General features: G+C 43.7%; 1 protein-coding gene across 1 annotated transcript; it reads left to right on the top strand.

The window, feature by feature from the left end:
• The first annotated feature begins 892 nt into the window (after window positions 1-892).
• Window positions 893-2,596, top strand: LOC134210276 (putative per-hexamer repeat protein 5). Its single transcript, XM_062686323.1, has 2 exons — window positions 893-928; window positions 1,952-2,596. Exons 1-2 carry the CDS (start codon window positions 893-895, stop codon window positions 2,594-2,596), a joined length of 681 nt encoding a protein of 226 aa, XP_062542307.1.
• Window positions 2,597-19,745: the final 17,149 nt, after the last annotated feature.

The raw sequence follows: 19,745 nt of genomic DNA on the forward strand, positions 1-19,745 counted from the left end.
ATACATACACTTTTTATTCCAGAGCAAACTGGGTACCTATAAGAACCTAGTGAACAATGGAAAATCATCCCAACTGTGGAATCCATGCATAAAAATATTTTTTGTTTGTTACATTGTTCAAATTACTAAAATATCTAATGTATAACTCATTTATGTGCTTCGAGGATTTTCATGCTGACCATGGACAATATCACATGTTTCGCTGTGGTTCTTAATTCGAATAAGATATTCGTTTGCATCAGGTCTGGCGCTAGTGTTTTATCGGTTAGATTTATGATGACCACATTTTGCAGCTCAGCGGAAAAAAGTAGAATTCCCCGCCTCAAATGGATTTTGCCGACAAATATTATCGCTTGCCGGCTCATGTTTCCATGTTCGTACACCAGTTTGTGAACATGAGCGACAACTGAACCACCTGGCTTGCGGCTGAACAGCGCAGCCGAGCCAACGAATGGAGTGGTACTTTATGGGCAATTTTATCTTAATTTGATTTCAAAGATAAACGTAAATAAACGCTAGCAAATGGTATTGTGGCTGCGATTGCCACAATTCTACGCGGGGTCCCTCTGTGGCGCTCTCTCCCTTGTGCCCCCATTGGCTAACTTACGACTCTGGCCGGCTAGTTTCCCCCAATAATTTTCATATTCAAATAAATTTTTGACAGGCCCACCGGCAACACACTCAGTTAGTTCTTGGTGGCAGCAACAGCATTGGGTTCAATTGGTAAAACGATTGAAGGCAAATCGTTGAAACAAGTTGTCAAAATAGAAAACACGGGTGTTTTTCAATTCCTTCGAACGTTACAGGAACTGCGCGGTGCCTACCCGTCAGAGTAGCGTGCTGCCGCCAGTTGGTGGGGCCAACGATCTGATGTAGATGTTAGTATGAGAGTATGGCGCGAGCTCAAGCAGAACTCGGTGGAACAAGCGTAATGGAAAAGTGAATCATAATATTATTTACTTGTGTCCTGTTGGTGTATCTGACTGACAATAGTCTTCTCAGCGTTGTGGTAAAGTATTATGATATTAAATGAAATTACATTGAATTAATATTCTACTCTAAGGATGATTGATACTTAAAGTTGTGTTTGTCGTGCCTAACAGCATCCAGACTATCCAGGAAACCGTATCCACCGCATGGAACATGGGGTGAAAGATTTTCACAACCGACAAAGCGGTAAAACTTGTATGATTCCTAAGATGGTTGTAGCACCAATTGGGTTATTTATGCGCCAACCCGTGAACCCATGGGCGATTTTTAATAGAAACGAACGCGCGCTGATCTACGGGAACTCCCACCTTGGTTATATAAAGCCATCAACTAGTCCGAGTGTTCTTGAGAGCTACCTGTCAGTTACAATTAAAATGATGTCCGCTGACAAATAGGTTGCTCTCGCATTTGCTGTAATGGTTATAGTAAATATATGACTGACTGAGCAGATTGGAATGAATGAGTCATTGCGTGAAATAAGATCATTTGAAACAATTGAGTTTGAACTTCAACAGCGGAGTGCAATGCTTGGAAGTAGATTAAATAATGATATTGTTTTAATTTTCATCAATTTATGTGTTTCTAAATTTTGCTTCTTGGTTTTCCAAAGGTCTTGCAACATGTTCCTAAAGACCATAAATAATTCGAAGAAAAATCAGATGGTGCTGTAAAACATTTTAGAACCAATGGTTGAATCTGATAACAGCATGACAAAATAAAAAAAATCGCTATGAAACACCGAATGGATGGTATTCCCGGTACAGGGTAAAATCTAATGATAGAAATATTATTTTGCCAGAACTGCTCTGTAATCGTGTATGCTCATTCGAGAATTTACGATACAGCTAGTTAAAACTGAACTTAAAGATGGAATGGAAGAGGAATAGCCTACCGATACCCAATTATTTTTTTTTTAAATATTTTTTAGTAGATCTTAAATTGATAAATTAATAAAAAGCAGAATGAGCGGTCATCACGGAATTTCGCCAAAGGCAAAAGCAAAGGCAAAGGCAAAGGCAAAGGCAAAGGCAAAGGCAAAGGCAAAGGCAAAGGCAAAGGCAAAGGCAAAGGCAAAGGCAAAGGCAAAGGCAAAGGCAAAGGCAAAGGCAAAGGCAAAGGCAAAGGCAAAGGCAAAGGCAAAGGCAAAGGCAAAGGCAAAGGCAAAGGCAAAGGCAAAGGCACAGGCAAAGGCAAAGGCAAAGGCAAAGGCAAAGGCAAAGGCAAAGGCAAAGGCAAAGGCAAAGGCAAAGGCAAAGGCAAAGGCAAAGGCAAAGGCAAAGGCAAAGGCAAAGGCAAAGGCAAAGGCAAAGGCAAAGGCAAAGGCAAAGGCAAAGGCAAAGGCAAAGGCAAAGGCAAAGGCAAAGGCAAAGGCAAAGGCGAGGACAAAGGCAAAGGCAAAGGCAAAGGCAAAGGCAAAGGCAAAGGCAAAGGCAAAGGCAAAGGCAAAGGCAAAGGCAAAGGCAAAGGCAAAGGCAAAGGCAAAGGCAAAGGCAAAGGCAAAGGCAAAGGCAAAGGCAAAGGCAAAGGCAAAGGCAAAGGCAAAGGCAAAGGTTTCCACAACGAATGTTTATGTTATTACAACTTGACAACGCCCTGCACAGTATAAAAATGTTACAGCATATATGATGTAACAAAAAGGCTCCGTGCGATTCGACTCATTTTTCCATCACTTTTTAAAATTACAGGTCGTCGTCGTTACAGAATGATATTATCAATTAAGTAGAAATTTTCCAACAATCCATACGTTAAATCTAATTTCGGAAGTGGCGCGCTGTGTTGCCCATCACCAAATGAAAACAGCGCACCACTTCCGAAGTTAGGTTTAGCGAACGGATTGTGAAAAAAAATCAAACTTCGCTAATAACCCATTTCGGTTTTCTACTGAATTGATAATAAAGAACTAAGAGCAGGTGAGAAATAAAACTCCACCGACGAAAAATTGGGGGTACGACGAAAAAGTACTCTAGGAGGCCGAGGGAAGCTTTTCCATGAACGACGCGCGGAAGTTCTACTACATGCGAAACGAAAGCGCACCAGCGCTAGTCATTATCAAAGACAGCTGTGGAAATCTGTTGAACAACCGAGCAACGATGGCTACAATGAGCTTGAGCTTGAGCTTGATTGACTGCTCGTAGTTGCTACTCCATTATGACCAGATCAGCTGTTCTTGCACAGGGAACCAACAGATGCTTGCTTGGGACTAGCACACATCTTCAATGTACAAGTACTGGTGATCTCATTTGTTAGGTCATACTGGCGCCTGCCACGTCAGAATGCAAGTCAATGTAGGGAAGGGGAGGAAATGATGATGCAATCACTCGCCCACTGCAAGCCGAATATACCTTTTCACTTGCCACGAGTTTATGCGGAATTTGTTGGAATTTTTGGGATAGGTTCGAGAGGCAGAGGTCCGTCTTGGTTAACGAGCTGCCAATGTGATAGATAGGAGAAAGCAACTGATGGAATTTCTAATTGGATGTAGGAAACGAGCTCTATAGTTCATTTCCAATTCTAGCACATTACTGTTAGAATACTCAAGTTGAAGGTATAGGAATAGTAATGGAAACGGTATGGAAGTCCATTTCTAGTTCTAGCGATTGCTAGAACATGAGAAATATAGAGGAAAGATACAATGTAGGAGAGTGGAACGGACCTGGGATTGAACCCACGACCTCCTGCGTATGAGGCAGAAGCAGTAGCAATATGACTACCAAGCCCACAACCGAGCAACGATGGCTGCAATGTGGAAAAACTTATTTCACTTATTGTTGAATGGACAATCATCAGGAATCAAGAATAAGGATAATGGTAGAAAACCGGGACAGTCCCGTTTATTAGACCTTTCTGTGCTGTCCCGTCGTAATCTAAAAAATTTTCAATTTGTCACGTTTTTCATTGATTCTTCATCGATCATAGATACCTAGAAAGTGTTTTTTGTTGCGTCCTTATTAGTGGCCTCGTCCTCGGCTGGCTCATCTCTCATCAAAGAAAGTGGGCGAAAGCGAAGAAAAAATGTTATGTTATTAGTGTGGCTTTTAAAAGAATGTATTTTCCATTGATCGACTTTTCTTAAGGTTTTTTACAGTTAATGACAACATATGCTTCTCCGGGAGATTTTTCATTCAGTCAATGATTTTTTCTGCTTATTTCGGAGGCATTTAAATTTTTCCAATTTCATCAATGTATTGAACGGAATTGGAAACTTGGTAGGCAAGTATTAACATAGATAACGTAAATTAAATGAAGCGCAGGGTCATAGGGTAAAGTGCCCAATAGTGGACCCCCAACCAATAGTGGACCCTCCAGCCATTTTTGCATTATTACAGCACAATGTAAACATTCAACTATGAAATTCCTTCGGGAGAACCTACCTTACACTCCTATGATTTGACTATATGCATTGGAATTGCTATGGAAAGTAAAATTAGATGATTTTTTTACAATTCTTTAAAAAATAAACACGAGAGTATTATGAGATATAGGAATATTTTGGGGGGTCCATAATAGGAAAGAAGAACGTCCCGAAACGGAACATAAAAATCAGATGAAGTGTCGACTATGGACCCCCAGGGGGTCTACTATAGGACGAATTCAGTCAGACTTTAAAATGATAATTTCAACGAATAACGTCGAGTATTTGAGTGTTTTATGTATGTATCGTAAAGAGGAGATACAGAGCTTGATATTAGATATCACGAAAAATTAATATTTTGAAAATTTTTACTCCTTATGCCAGGAAGAGCAAAATTCCACTATTAGGGGGTCCACTATTGGGCATTTTACCCATTACATTCTAATTTTCAGATCAAGGCATACATTCTAATTTTCGGATCAAGTTCATTTTCGATTATTCTTTTTGAATCTTCCGAAGTAAGTAGTTGATTTGTTTTTCAAATCTACTCTACCACATATTGATCAATCATTCAATTCTTTTCGAATCATTCAGTCTTTCTGAATATTTCGAAATCATCCACTGTAAAAAAAACAACGGCATGAAAAAAATAATTAACCTATAAATCAACTGATCAAAATCGAGTTTCAGGAAGTTTCAAACCGAGGAAAAATTTGGTCGGATTAACGGCTAGGTCCCTGCAAATTTCGCTCCCATGTGTTTGGACGAGGATTATGGGATTCCGTTACGAAAAATTAGAAATTCGGCCCGATTTAAAATACAATCCGGTGAAAATTTTCGAGAGTCCGATACGTAAACCAGACTATAATTTTTTTTCCGCTTTTTTTTTAAAGCACATGGGAAACAAATCAATGGACAAGATTTCCGCGGTATGAGGCCACTTTTAGCGTCATTTAAATCAATTTCGATCTAAAAGGATTGTAAATTAATTAGATTTGGGGTACTTTGACTATTGTTTGGTATTTTCAATTGTACATAATTGGAAAAGTTTTTGATATTGTTCAATTAAAAAAACCTTAATGCATGTCTAAGAGTAGTTTAAAATAAAATTTCGAAATTCCCCAATTTTTTAATATTGAAAGATGCGCAAATTTCTGTTCTTTCGTTTTTTTTGTTCGCGTCCTTTTGAAGCTTGAAATATTTGTAGTTAAGTATTTTTCCACAACTACAATAATAGTATTTTTCCACAAAAATACAATAAAAGGTTATGGTAATGAATGATTCACTCTAAAATATTTCTTAATTCTATTCTTCTTCGAAGGAAAATGAAAGTTAAGTTCATAAGTTTTGAAATTTCCACATTTGTTGTATTTTATTACAAGGTTTTTTAACATGTCCCGTTTTGCAAGCGCGTTTGTCCCGATTTTCCACCTAAATGATCTGGTCAGCCTAGATAATGGGCAAGCAGTGGAGCCACCCTCGAAGTGAAAAAGACTGGCCGAGAGCTAAAGAATGGTATGGCCACTGAGGAGGACGGAATTCCGGCCGAGTTTCTGAAAGTTTGTTGTGACTAGCTGTGATCTGGGAAGGTGATGAAATGCCTTCGAGCTGGCTTGAGGACCTCATATGTCATATCTACAAGAAAGAGCACAAACTCGGATGTGCTGACTATCGAGGTGCAACACTGTAACCGGTCGCGAATTGTTCTCGAGGTTAATAGCAGCACGGTGGCTTAAGCGCCACTTTCAAAGGGAGACACCGGTCGTGTTCTTCATTTGACCGACTTTTACAGACCTTTTACCTCTGGGGACTTTTGATCGGTTGCAGAATCCAACGTTATTTACGCCTCCAATACTCCTTCACTTTCCTCTATTTCACCTCACCACCTCTTCTGAGCTCCTACACCAAAAAGCAATCTCCGAAGTGAACTAGAGAAAATTGTAGCCATGGCCAACGCCAGGGGAGTGAATTTTTCCAGCCCCGTGAAACGCAATACAAACTTAGCACTCAAGCTAAATTCTACGAATTACTAAATAACATTTATTCTATCATGCGGACTATTTTTACGGTACGGAATAGGAGCTAAATCATGGCCATGAAACAACCAGTTCACATACCTGCGCAGGTTTCTTACTATGCGTTGGGATTCCGCAGAGAAGATGTCAACGATGTCCTCCTACGATGGCGATCGATTGACTTTGTCGCAGATGCTGCAGTTGGGCGCGCAGCGATGGAGGTCGAGTTCGAACGATATGGCCAAAACTAAAGATGCGGAGGAATTGGCGGCTGGACGGAATCGAGAGTGGTCCGGAATAACCGTTCCCTAGTAACTCCCTTTCCCTAGCGACCCAGCTCCGCGTACCTTTCCGATTAACCGTGTGAGGACTTAAAGCAAAACTTCTATCCGTCGGTTCGGGTTCGGTCCTGCGTACGAATATTGAGGACGTACGGGGACCGCACTCTCGGTAATGGGAATTGGGAATTGGCTTAGGGATCTTACCTTCACCGGTTGATTGTTGACCGCCGAGTATCGCTTTTTGACTAGAGACTTTTCTCCTCCTCAGTTTAACTGCCTTCACAGGCGGGAATACAACTTGCGGACTCATAATCTGTTTGTGGCCTTTAAGGCAGCGTACGACTTAGTGAAGCGGGCTTGGTAGTCATATGGCTACTGCTTCTGCCTCATACGCAGGAGGTCGTGGGTTCAACCCCAGGTCCGTTCCATTCTCCTACTTTGTATCTTTCTCTTTATTTCTCAAGTTCTAGCAATCGCTAGAACTGGAAATGGACTTCCATACCGTTTCCATTATTATTCCTATACCTTCAACTTGAGTATTCTAACAGTAATCTGCTAGAATTGGAAATGAACTATAGAGCTCGTTTCCTACATCCAATTAGAAATTCCATCAGTTACCTTCTCCTATCTAATTACATTGGCAGCTCGTTAACCAAGACGGACCTCTGCCTCTCCAACCTAACCCAGAAATTCCAACAAATTCCGCATGAACTCGTGGCAAGTGCAGAGGTATATTCGGCTTGCAGTGGGCGAGTGATTGCATCATCATTTCCTCCCCCTTCCCTACATTGACTTGCATTCTGGCGTGGCAGGCGCCAGTATGACCTAACAAATGAGATCACCAGTACTTGTACATTGAAGATGTGTGCTAGTCCCAAGCAAACATCTGTTGATCTGGTCATAATGGAGTAGCAACTACGAGCAGTCAATCAAGCTCAAGCTCAAGCTTTAAGGCAGCGTACGACTTAGTGAAACGGAACGATCAGTGGCATATAATGCTAGATCATGGCTTTCCGGTAAAGCTTATTAGGTTGATTCGTGCAATGCTGGATGGGTCCAAATCGATCGTTAGAATATATGGTGTGACATCACATTCATTCGTGACGTTACGATAAAAGCAATAGGATGCGCTCTCTAATCTGCTATTTATCATAGCTCTGGAAAGTGCAATTCGAAAATTGCAAAGAAACGAACCAACATCAACTAGTTTTACAAGAATCATTATTTTGAGTCAAGTCTTACATGCTCCTTGGTTTTGCGGATGACATCGACATCAATGGTGAAGATTGCAGAGTAGTGGAGGAGATATTCATGCTTTTTAAACGAGAGACTTAAAGAACAGGACTGATCATGAACTCTGTCAAAACAAAGAATCTGGCGACAAAGCAGGGTTGTCCAAAAAGTGCTGGATCTTGGAGCACTCTTTACATGTGATAATGATGTTAGCTGCGAAGTGAAAAGGCTTGCTGTTACAGGCCGGACTCGATTATCCGGAGTGTTGAAAAAAAAATTCACTCCGGATAATCGAACCCTCCGGATAATCGAGCCATTTTTTGTTGTCACTGAAAATTTAACTTTTGCTCAAATAATCTTCGTTCTAGTTATATAAAATCTAATAAAAATTTAATATCTCATTGGTCCGTTCATGGGTTCTGACTACCGTTAAAGGTCAGCGCCGATCCAAACATCATCGGCGGCGGCGTTTGTCATAATTATGGTCGGCGAAGGCTTGGCGATTTATGTATTACATGTGTAACGTAAACTTTTTTTTTCCAAGATATTTTTAAGACATTAACGGGAGAATGAATGTCCTAATGAACTGTCCCAGGAGATTCTTCTAAATTTTTCGAATTTTTAAAAGAAAATGCTCTAAAGTTTTCGCCGGAATTTCTTTGAAATTTTCACGGGAAATTGTTCAGAAGTTTGCCACCGGACATGCATGCTTCGATATTTTTTCTCGTCGAGAATTTTCCGGAGTTTCCACTAAACAGAATTTCCTTGTGATTTTTTGAGGTTCACAAAAACTGTTTCCAACGGAATTTCAACTGTTTTTTTTCGGAATTTCTTTGGATTTCTACGTGATTTTTTTTATGTTGTCCATTAATAATTCTTCGGAAATTCTACGAGAAAATTTTCAAAAGACGAAGGGTCGTTTGGTTGAAAATGATTCGGTGGAAAGTCATTAAAAATATTACTCCGCATAATAGAACCATTTTCTCCGGTTAATCGAGCCCGGATAATCGAGCCTCCGGATAATCGAGTCCGGCCTGTACTGCAAATAGCACTTTCGATGCTTTGCGTAGCTTGCTTGCAACTCGCAGATATGGGCAAAACTTGCACTGTATAGCATGTACTTTAAAGGTACAGACTTTCGAATGCTCGGAGTGTTATACTGCGTTCAGACGTGGTAGAGAATGGTGACTGGCGCAGACGCATGAATCACGAGTAGTACTAAGTTTACAAAAATGCAGACAAAGAAAGGCAGGCTGATAAACCACAACAAAAACAGTGGGCTGGATATGTACTTCGTATGCCGGAAGAGAGACCAGCAAAAGTGATAAATAGCAAAGAATCTGGAAGAGGACGCCGGCGCCGCGATAAACCCCGCTGGCTGAGTCGAGGAAGTTGGGTGTGCGGCCGAAGTACAGGGAGATCGGCAACATCATCAACATCACATTCGGTTTTGCTCCGAACAACACATTGGTACATGTATGCCAAAAACAAATGTTTTGTTGGCAAAATTGAAAGGGATCTTCACAAATCTGAGCATTTATTAGAACAATCTCTTTCTCGTTGCATAAAAACCTTAAGACTTTCCTCAGCCTAGTAGTAGGATTCGCGACTACAAAACAAGTCCAACGTGAGCGATGTATCAATAAGTATGCAAAAGTTGCTTGAGACTCCTCGATTAATCCTTACCATGAAACAAAAATGCTCATGGATATGTTTAGGGTTTTCACCGTGAGCTTCTCCCCACAAAATAAAGTTTTCGAAATCGCAACAATGCATATCATTGCTCCAATTTCGCAAAACTGAAAACCTATCATTGCCCCATATACATACCCTACAATTTTGATTTTAAATCCTCAATAACAACTGTACTGAAATCTCGTTTCATCTCGTCATACCGGCAACAATTTATTGCACCACAATTATTGTCTCGTGGTCGAAATGCGGCATAAGAAAGCATGGCTGAAAGCGAAACTCCTTCCCCCCTCCCAATAATGGTAGATGCAGATCTCACGACAATCCTTTGCAAACAAACTCCGCGCCGTGATAAGATTTTGAAAAATCGAAAACGTAACTTGCGTTTAGCCCACTTTTGGGGCTTTCCCACTTGTGCACGTAGGGCCAGCCAACAACACAGGCCTTGCATTGAATCGATCGATTTTGGTTTTGTTCCACACGCTTTCTGGTGGGAGGCTCCCTGTTTTTTTTTCTTCACCAAAGGCAGAACACCGCTTTCTGGTCAATTCACGCGGTCACCAGCCAACTCCGGCGGCGGCCGCATTGAGTTTAATACAGAAAAATCCATTTTTAATTAAATCAGTTCCGAAATGTCAGATTCGATCGGAGATGTTGAAAAATTTCTCTCCGATATCCTCGGGAAATTGGCGCACATGTGTGAACGAACGAGTTAACTCGAAATTTCTTCGACGGTTGCCAAGGATGCAAGGATGTAGGGAGAAAATTTGAATCGATTCACTTATCAACTGTGTTTTCTTTCTGTATTCGAAAACATTTGTTTCATATGTAGAATCGTCAAATTATATGCACAATTTGAAATTGTAACATTGACTACTAAATCGAAGAACAATGTTTTTGGGAAAAGCTTTATTTCCACTTATTGTAGTTACAACAATCGTGGATGCGTTTCACTAGAGATTAATACCATTCAGTTCTTTTCGTTCAGTAAGCAAGACAAATATCCCAGGTTCAAGCCCTCATAGGGAAATATTTTATTATCCGAAACGATACATTAATTATGACATCAAGATAAAAATTAAGAAATTTCTTCGATGATAAATTGGTTTTAAATATCAATAAATTGCAATTTCCAAAACGGCAACAAAATGATACGGTTGTGTATTGTGCAGGGCAGGGACAACCCCGTTCGATTCGTATAGCCGGTTCTGCGGTTGATGTGGTAAATTTGCTCCTCGCAAGGCTCCTCTCTGTTTTGGTGGCTCAGTTTCACGAACTGGTGGTGAACTCGCGCACGATATGTGGCTGCCCGATTTCAAGCGTAAACATAATAAATTTGCACACGTAACGGTCAAGTGAGGTCTTGGAAGGATAAATCCTTCTTCGTGGTTGTGGCACTGTGAAATGAATTATATAAAACCTGCATAATAAAGGAATATAAATCCAAGATTTGATATTTCAAGTGACATAAGCAAAATACGATGACATTCTTAGCAGTTTCAAAACCTTTTGATAATGTGATTTAATCCTTTTTCCGGGACAGTAATGTTCCGGATAGTACCGACCACATGTGAGTTTTTAAAGAAAATTCAATATGCATAGGCAGAAATACAGAATTATTTTATACCTTCTATGCCAAATTTTGCATTCTAATAAAGTACCGTTGGCGCTTCTATATACTACACAAGAGATTATTTTTCCATGTTTTTTCGTGTTTAGCTTTTAAAATACTTTCTAATTTTCGTTGTTTTTTGTGGATATTATTGTGGGGTCAACCTTAAGTTTTAAAAAATCCATTGCCAGAAATAAGCATAAACAAACCGCTTAAAAGCGACCCCTGTGTATTGGAATGGTATACGACTAATTTTGAGTTCCACAGACGTAGAGAAAACAAACGCGTAGTCATACGTAAAAAAATATCGCGATTTTTGATGACAAATAGTTTGTGAAAACTTTTTTGCTGTGTCTTCTTGATGGGGCCGGGAAATACCCTACCCCAGATGTGCTTGCAACAACAGGTAGGTATGTGAGAAAGCGAAGTAAAAAGTAAATAAATAAAAAAACAACCTCCAAACTAGCCCCCTTGTACTGTAGCTGACTATATGTGTACATTTTCACTCGCAACGCATTTATCATTCGATTTGGTTCGCATTTCACCGTATTTTGTTGCCTTTTGCCGGCGCATTCAAGATTTCATCGTCGTTATCTTCGTTATAAATCAGTTATTGAATAATCACCTGTAACCTGTAATCAATATGTTGTCGATATTGTCGAACGAGGCTTGAATGGGCTTAGTGATTCGGCGAGAATGGTGGGCACGGTAGTGAAGAAGCGGGAAAGAGCACATTGCATTTTGCTTGATAGCCATATTCATTTTGTTCAAAAAGCTCTGGTTGGTTTTATTCTTGTAGAATTGGAATAAAGAATTTGTTAGAAAAAAATTCCAGGAACTTTTGACAAATATATTCAGTGTTAGATACAAATCGACTTAGCTCGACTGTTTGAGATGATGGCTGTCTGTGTGTGTATATATGCGTGTGTGTATGTATGTGCGCAACATAAAACTCATGTTTTGGAAACTTATCTTGAACCGATTTGCTTGCATCAAGTTGCATTCGACGGAGAATCGTTTCCCATTGTCCTATTGAAAATTAGCCAGATCGGTCAGGTCGGCTAAGAAAATCTCACTCAACTTTTTTCAAGTATATATCTAATACGCGAGAAAGACATAAACTTAGACGAGCTCGGTTGTCTAGTGGCTACCGCTTCTGCCTTGTAAGCAGGAGGTCATGGGTTCAATTCCAGGCTCGTCCCTTTCCTACTTTGTATTTCTATCTTAGTTCTTTCTGTGTTTCACGTTCTACCAAACCTTCCACACAATTCCAAGACCTCCCTTGGCACCTATGAGAGGTCGTAGAGTTCTCTGCATCTTTCTTAAGTAGGTGTCCAACAAACCATCCTTCCCCTTCCTCAGCATTCGCAAGGACGTGGCCAGGACAGATCTCGACGACTATTGGAGGGTGCATTGCTTTCATCTAAGAATAGTGATTAGTCCCAAATCAATATCTGTGGTAACGGATGAAAGTGATGCTACTCTCGTACAATAGTCTTGGCTTGTACCATCTACGAATTTGTGCGAGAAACATAGCTCTGGGCGCCTAACATAGCTCTGGTCCTCACAAGTTCCAATTCTCACGCTTCCACGGGTCTTCCGATGACAATTGACCGCCAGCTAAGGGTTACGTACTTGGTAGTGTAGCCTGGGCACTTTTGTCCTTCTGACATCAGCTAGAGTGAGAACTTCTATAAAAAGCTGCATGTGTCCCCAAGCAGGCCCTATCAAAACGACCGTGTGCCGCTCAAAGCGCTCTAGCCTAGTCCTGGTGTTGGGTGGGACTTTAAACAAATTTAACCCGACTGATCGAGCGTCTGTTCACCAAGGAGATACGGCTCCAACAGCGTCTGTTCTGGCATCCAGCGGCTGAGTATGAAATGCTATTCCCCGGAAGCTATACCTAAGATGGCAGCCCCATCCCGGTGGATAGGGAACCTTGGGCCAACAACCTACTGTTCCCGAAACGTCAATTTGTTCGAAAATCCGATAATGAAAGAATACGGACTATTTTTACGGTGACGACTCTTAGCGCGAAACAACGGACACGAATAGGAACATGAAACGTTTTAACTCTAGCCCAGCAGGGTAAATTGGCACAACTTGCCAATGAGGCACGCCGCATGAAGCTTGAGATCCTGGGACTGAGTGGAAAACTTTGGAGAACATAGAACGCCGTCGGTCCAAGTTCTGCTATACTCTGGTTTACGAGGTGAACACGCCCCCGGCATCGCGGAGTTGGCTTCCTACTAAGCGCTCAGGCACACTCTGCGCTTATGAAGTGGGAACCTATAAGTGAAAGGATAATCGTTGCCAGATTTAGAACACGGGTCCGAAACCTGCCAGACAAAGAGAACTTCTACAGTCAACTCAATGCCGTCGTAGATAGAATCCCGAAGGGTGATATCAAGATCTGTTTGGGCGACTTCAATGTGAAGATTGGATCCGATAACTCGAACCATGAGCGCATTATGGGACGCCATGGTCTCGGAGAAATGAGCGAAAACGGAGAGCTGTTTGCAGAATTTTGTGGCAATAACGACATGGTGATCGGGGGATCGCTCTTCCCTCATCGACCGGTTCACAAGGTCACGTGGGTCTCCCGTGATGGCTTTACATAAAATCAAATCGACCACATCTGCATCAGCCGAAAATGGAAAAGGAGCCTTCTTGATGTACGGAATAAACGTAGTGCCGATATTGCGTCTGATCATCACCTCCTCATCGGCTAAATACGCCTGCGCATTGCGCGAATTCGTCGGCAGGAGGAAAGAGTTGGACAATGATTCAACACACGCTGACTGGAAGATGCCACGGTGAAACGGTCCTTCGTTGAAGAACTGGAGACGCGTGCTGCAGATATTCCGGAAGGTGGCAGCCTGGAAGACCAATGGATCGCCATCAAGAATGCCTTCATCGCCACCAGCAAGAACAATCTGGGCAAACTGCGCACCCAGAGAAAACAATGGATCACCGATGAGGCCTGGAGGAAGATAGAGGAGCGAAGAGAAGCCAAAGCCGCGATAGAGCGATCAAAAACTAGAGGGGCCAAAGTCTTAGCCCCTCAACGAGACTCGGCTCTTGAGAAGGCAGTAAAACGCTCATGTCGACGGGACAAGCGAGCGTGGGCAGACTCTCTGGCCGACGAAGGAGAGAGAGCCGCCGCAACCGGGGACATTCGCCTCCTCTATGATATCTCACGACGCTTAAGCGGAGCGAAGATGAATGCAACGATGCCTGTGAAAGACGCGAATGATCAGTTATTGATCGACCCAACTGACCAGCCGAAACGCTGGTTCGAGCACTTCGAACAACTTTTCCAAGTGCCAGCCAGGCCATCACCACCTCGGCAGGATCTGCCTAGGATCCGATGTATAACACGCGTCAATACCGAACCTCCATTACTGCTAGAGATTCAAACTGCCATCCAAAGCATGAAATCTAATAAAGCCCCAGGGTCGATGGCATATCAGCCGAGACGCTCAAAGCTGGCCCCATGACATACGCTCAACTACTGCATCGTTTGTTTCGTAATATCTGGGTACCGCAACTTTCCCGGTCGTCTAGATGCAAGGTATCTTAGTGAAGGTGCCCAGAAAGGGTAACCTGACTGTATGCGATAACTGGTGAGGCATTATGTTGCTGTGTACCGTTCTCAAAGTTCTATGCAAAATTATCCTAGCCCGGATTCAGGAGAAGATCGATGCGACTTTCCGGCGGCAGCAGGCCGGATTCCGTGCAGGAAGATCCTGTGTGGACCATATTGTCACGCTCCGCATCATTCTGGAGCAGGTCAACGAATTCCAAGAGTCCATGTAGTCCAATATGACGTCCACTACTTTTTGAGATTTCTAAACCCCCCCCTTCCCCCTCTGTCGCGCTTTTTTGTATACCTAGTATATGTACTGTCACAAAATCTTAGACCCCTTCCCCCCTAAAATCTGTGACATCATTATTGAACGACCCCTTACTTGGTATTAATTGACTACGAAAAAGCTTTCGACCGTCTCAATCACGAGAATATGTGGGGCGCCCTGAGACGCAAGGGAGTTCCTGAGAAAATCATTGGTCTCATTGAAGCACAGTACGAGGCCTTTTCGTGTAGAGTGCTGCACAGTAGGGTCCTGTCCGGATAGGGGTCGTAGCTGGTGTGAGGCAAGGATGTATTCTATCACCGTTACTGTTCCTCATCGTAATCGACGAGATTCTGATTGACCGATGAACCAAACCGCGGGCTGTTATGGCAGCCTATAACCATGGAGCACCTAAACGACTTCGAATTGGCTGATGACGTTGCACTCCTCGCGCAACGGCGCTCTGATATGCAGAGTAAGCTCAACAACCTTGCCGAGCGCTTCTCTTCGGCATGTTTAGTCATCAACGTCAACAAAACCAAATCGTTGGATGTAAACACGGTGACTCCTTCCAGTAGCCGGGTAACCAGTGGAGAATGTTGAAAGCTTCCAATATTTTGGTAGCCAAATGGCGTCAGACGACGGTACCTAGATCGACATAGGCGCACGGATCAAGAAAGCAAGGGCTGCCTTTGCGAGTTTAGGAAATTTCTGGAAAAGCAGGCAGATAAGTGAATGCACCAAAATACGAATTTTCAACTCTAACGTGAAATCTGTGCTGTTATACGCTAGCGAAACATGGTGTATATCAGTGGAGAACACTCAACGGCTGCAGGTGTTCATTAACAGATGCCTACGGTATATAATTCGGGCCCGGTGGCCTCACAACTGGATCTCAAACAACGAGCTCCATCGTCTTTGTCACCAGAGGCCGATAGCAACAGAAATTCGGGATCGGAAGTGGGGCCACACTCTACGTAGGGGCGGAAAGGAAATCTCTAAACAAGCATTAGACTGAAACCCAGCAGGACATCGCAGCAGAGGCGGACCCAGAGCAGGGCTGACAATAGTCATCGTCATAGCACGAAATGCCACAGTAGCGACGAGTTGCAGTGTCTTCATTGCTACTCTACACATCGTCAAAGACGCGCATGACGTTAGCTTTCGTCGTGTAACCAAATCGTCATGACGACATCGAAGAACGAAGACTTCATACCGTTATTCTTCAAGTGGCAGCTGCCATGCGAAGATTTTTACTAATCCTTTGTGATAATGAATTTGAAGCAACGTATGAAAGCGTTATGAATGTTATCGATACATTTATGTTACCAAAGTTCGTTCTATTTGTTTATTTGAGACGCTATTATGTTTTTAACCAGTCCGTCTATAATGACGTACAGTAAATTGTGTGAAGAAGTGACGACGAAAATCGTCATAACTTTTGGCTGCGCGACTATCGCCGTGGTACGCATGCGGCGCGAAGAAAACGAATAGGTGTTGCGTCGTGCATGTTATGACGAAGACTAAATTTTTTTCGCTTTCTTCATATGACGAGAATGACTATTGTCAGCCCTGACCCAGAGGTTCATGGCGGCGAAGCCTCAATAAAGAAATAAAAGAAGTCGACCGAAATCTAGCCTGGCAACAGGTTAAAGCGATAGCCGGGCAACGCTCAGGATGGAGATCTTTCAAGTCAGCCCTTTGCACCACCGGAGGTGTACAGGATCCATAGGTAAGTAAGTAAGTATTTGCTGTGCACGCGCCAGCGTGTATTTGGGGTGCACCATTTTGACTGATCGAAGTGACATTTCGGAAACTCAAACATCCATCTATTGTGTAGCGTACATACGCTCAAACACGTTGGAAGACGATCTCGGTGGTCTAGTGGCTATTGCTTCTGCCTTATAAGCAGGAGGTCGTGGGTTCAATTTCAAGGCTCGTCCTTTTCCTACTTTGTATTTCTATCTTTAGTTCTTTCCGTGTTTCACGTTCTATCTAAACGATTCTCACTGTTATAACCTCTCACACAATCCCAGAATCTCCCGTGGCACCTAGTAGTAGTAAAATTCTTCTTTATTGTTTCATTTTCTGTTCTACAATTATTTTATTTTTTTTTACATGTACAGTGCTCGGCCGGTTTGGCCCTCCAACTTCTATTTTATTTTTTTTGTTTACATTGTTATTTAAGTTTTAAGATATGATATATCATGACGGCCTTTAGGAGGCGCTAGTGTGTTTTTTTAAATTTGATAACCTAACTACTATGTACACTAATATTTACAATAAAAATTTGATAACCTAGATTGGAACTAGCGCCCTAATTGGAGCCTGATCCGAATGCAAGCAACGGACCCTAAATTTTTCTTTACACTCACCAAAGCGTTCATGTAAGGTTTTTATTCCGGCCAGACGGTGGACCTCGGATGTTCTTGTCCTGGGAGGGGTGTTGAGGATCATCCTCAGGAATTTGTTTTGAACCCGTTGAAGTTTGAGGTGGTGGGTTTTAGCGCAGCTCTCCCAGACCGGCATGCCATATTCGATCACAGGGAGGATGATTTGCTTGTAGACAGCAAGCTTATTTTTCAGGGACAATGACGACCGGCGGTTGATCAAAGGGTACAGTAGTTTCAACAAGACGTTACACTTTGTCACCGTTTTGTCAACCTGTTGCCTGAAAATAAGCTTGCTGTCGAGGGTCAAGCCAAGGTAGCCGGCCTCATTGGCCCATTCCACAGTCGTGCCATTGAGGATGATTTTACAGTCCCCAGGCGGAACAAGTTTAGGGATTTGGAGTGGGGAAAATGATGACCTGGGTCTTCGCCGCGTTGATACAGATCTTCCAGCTGGTGAGGTACTCTGTCAGGGCATCCAGGCCTCGTTGGAGTTTTGCCACTAGCGCTCTGATCACTCTACCGTTGTAGACGATGGATGTGTCATCTGCGAACAGAGACAGAATGCCGCCTTCTGGAGGTTCTGGCATGTCGGAGGTGAACAGATTGAAAAGCAGGGGCCCGAGGATACTGCCCTGGGAACGCCTGCGACGATGTTGTGCGCATTGGAACTCGCTCCGCTGATTGAGACCCGGAATGTCCTTGCCGACAGGTAATTGTTGATGATTTTCACCAGGTAGCTGGGAAGATTGTAGCGTTGTAGTTTGTAATGACTCAAGTATCCCAAAATAAAATATGTTTTCAGGGGATGTTGGAATGCGATTTTAGGTGAACAATAGAATACTTTCAATGCAGAATCAAGACCCATATGGGCGCCGGCAATGCGAAGCCGTACTCGAGGATGCACAACATGTTAGCTTTGGGAGAGTTGATAGTAACTATCAGCGCTCAACTGCGACTCATGGGGGCGCCGGCAGTGCGAAGCCGTACTCGCGGATGCACAACATGTTAGCTTTGGGGGAGTTGATAGTAACTATCAGCGCTCAACTGCGACTCATGGGGGCGCCGGCAGTGCGAAGCCGTACTCGCGGATGCACAACATGTTAGCTTTGGGGGAGTTGATAGTAACTATCAGCGCTCAACTGCGACTCATGGGGGCGCCGGCAGTGCGAAGCCGTACTCGCGGATGCTCAACATGTTAGCTTTGGGGGAGTTGATAGTAACTATCAGCGCTCAACTGCGACTCATGGGGGCGCCGGCAGTGCGAAGCCGTACTCGCGGATGCACAACATGTTAGCTTTGGGGGAGTTGATAGTAACTATCAGCGCTCAACTGCGACTCATGGGGGCGCCGGCAGTGCGAAGCCGTACTCGCGGATGCTCAACATGTTAGCTTTGGGGGAGTTGATAGTAACTATCAGCGCTCAACTGCGACTCATGGGGCGCCGGCAGTGCGAAGCCGTACTCGCGGATGCACAACTGGTTAGCTGATAGTAGTTGATAGTAACTATCAGCGCTCAACTGCGACTCATGGGGGCGCCGGCAGTGCGAAGCCGTACTCGCGGATGCACAACATGTAACTATCAGCGCTCAACTGCGACTCATGGGGGCGCCGGCAGTGCGAAGCCGTACTCGCGGATGCACAACATGTTAGCTTTGGGGGAGTTGATAGTAACTATCAGCGCTCAACTGCGACTCATGGGGGCGCCGGCAGTGCGAAGCCGTACTCGCGGATGCACAACATGGTGGCGGGGGGGGGGGTGATAGTCAGTAGCAGCGCTCAACTGCGACTCATGGGGGCGCCGGCAGTGCGAAGCCGTACTCGCGGATGCACAACATGTTAGCTTTGGGGGAGTTGATAGTAACTATCAGCGCTCAACTGCGACTCATGGGGGCGCCGGCAGTGCGAAGCCGTACTCGCGGATGCACAACCTGTGTGCTCGGGGTACGTTTATAGTAACTCTCAGCGCTCAACTGCGACTCATGGGGCGCCGGCAGTGCGAAGCCGTACTCGCGGATGCTCAACATGTTAGCTTTGGGGGAGTTGATAGTAACTATCAGCGCTCAACTGCGACTCATGGGGGCGCCGGCAGTGCGAAGCCGTACTCGCGGATGCACAACATGTTAGCTTTGGGGGAGTTGATAGTAACTATCAGCGCTCAACTGCGACTCATGGGGGCGCCGGCAGTGCGAAGCCGTACTCGCGGATGCTCAACATGTTAGCTTTGGGGGAGTTGATAGTAACTATCAGCGCTCAACTGCGACTCATGGGGGCGCCGGCAGTGCGAAGCCGTACTCGCGGATGCACAACATGTTAGCTTTGGGGG

Source organism: Armigeres subalbatus, chromosome 2 (assembly GCF_024139115.2).
Source record: "Armigeres subalbatus isolate Guangzhou_Male chromosome 2, GZ_Asu_2, whole genome shotgun sequence".
NCBI classification, from domain to species: Eukaryota; Metazoa; Arthropoda; class Insecta; order Diptera; family Culicidae; genus Armigeres; species Armigeres subalbatus.

Excerpts from the sequence above, each read along its gene's own strand:
- LOC134210276 (XM_062686323.1), top strand. The coding sequence starts at position 893 with ATGGCGCGAGCTCAAGCAGAACTCGGTGGAACAAGC. Across the intron at positions 929-1,951 it reads CAGAACTCGGTGGAACAAGC|AATGAGCGGTCATCACGGAA; the intron begins GTAATGGAAAAG and ends AATAAAAAGCAG.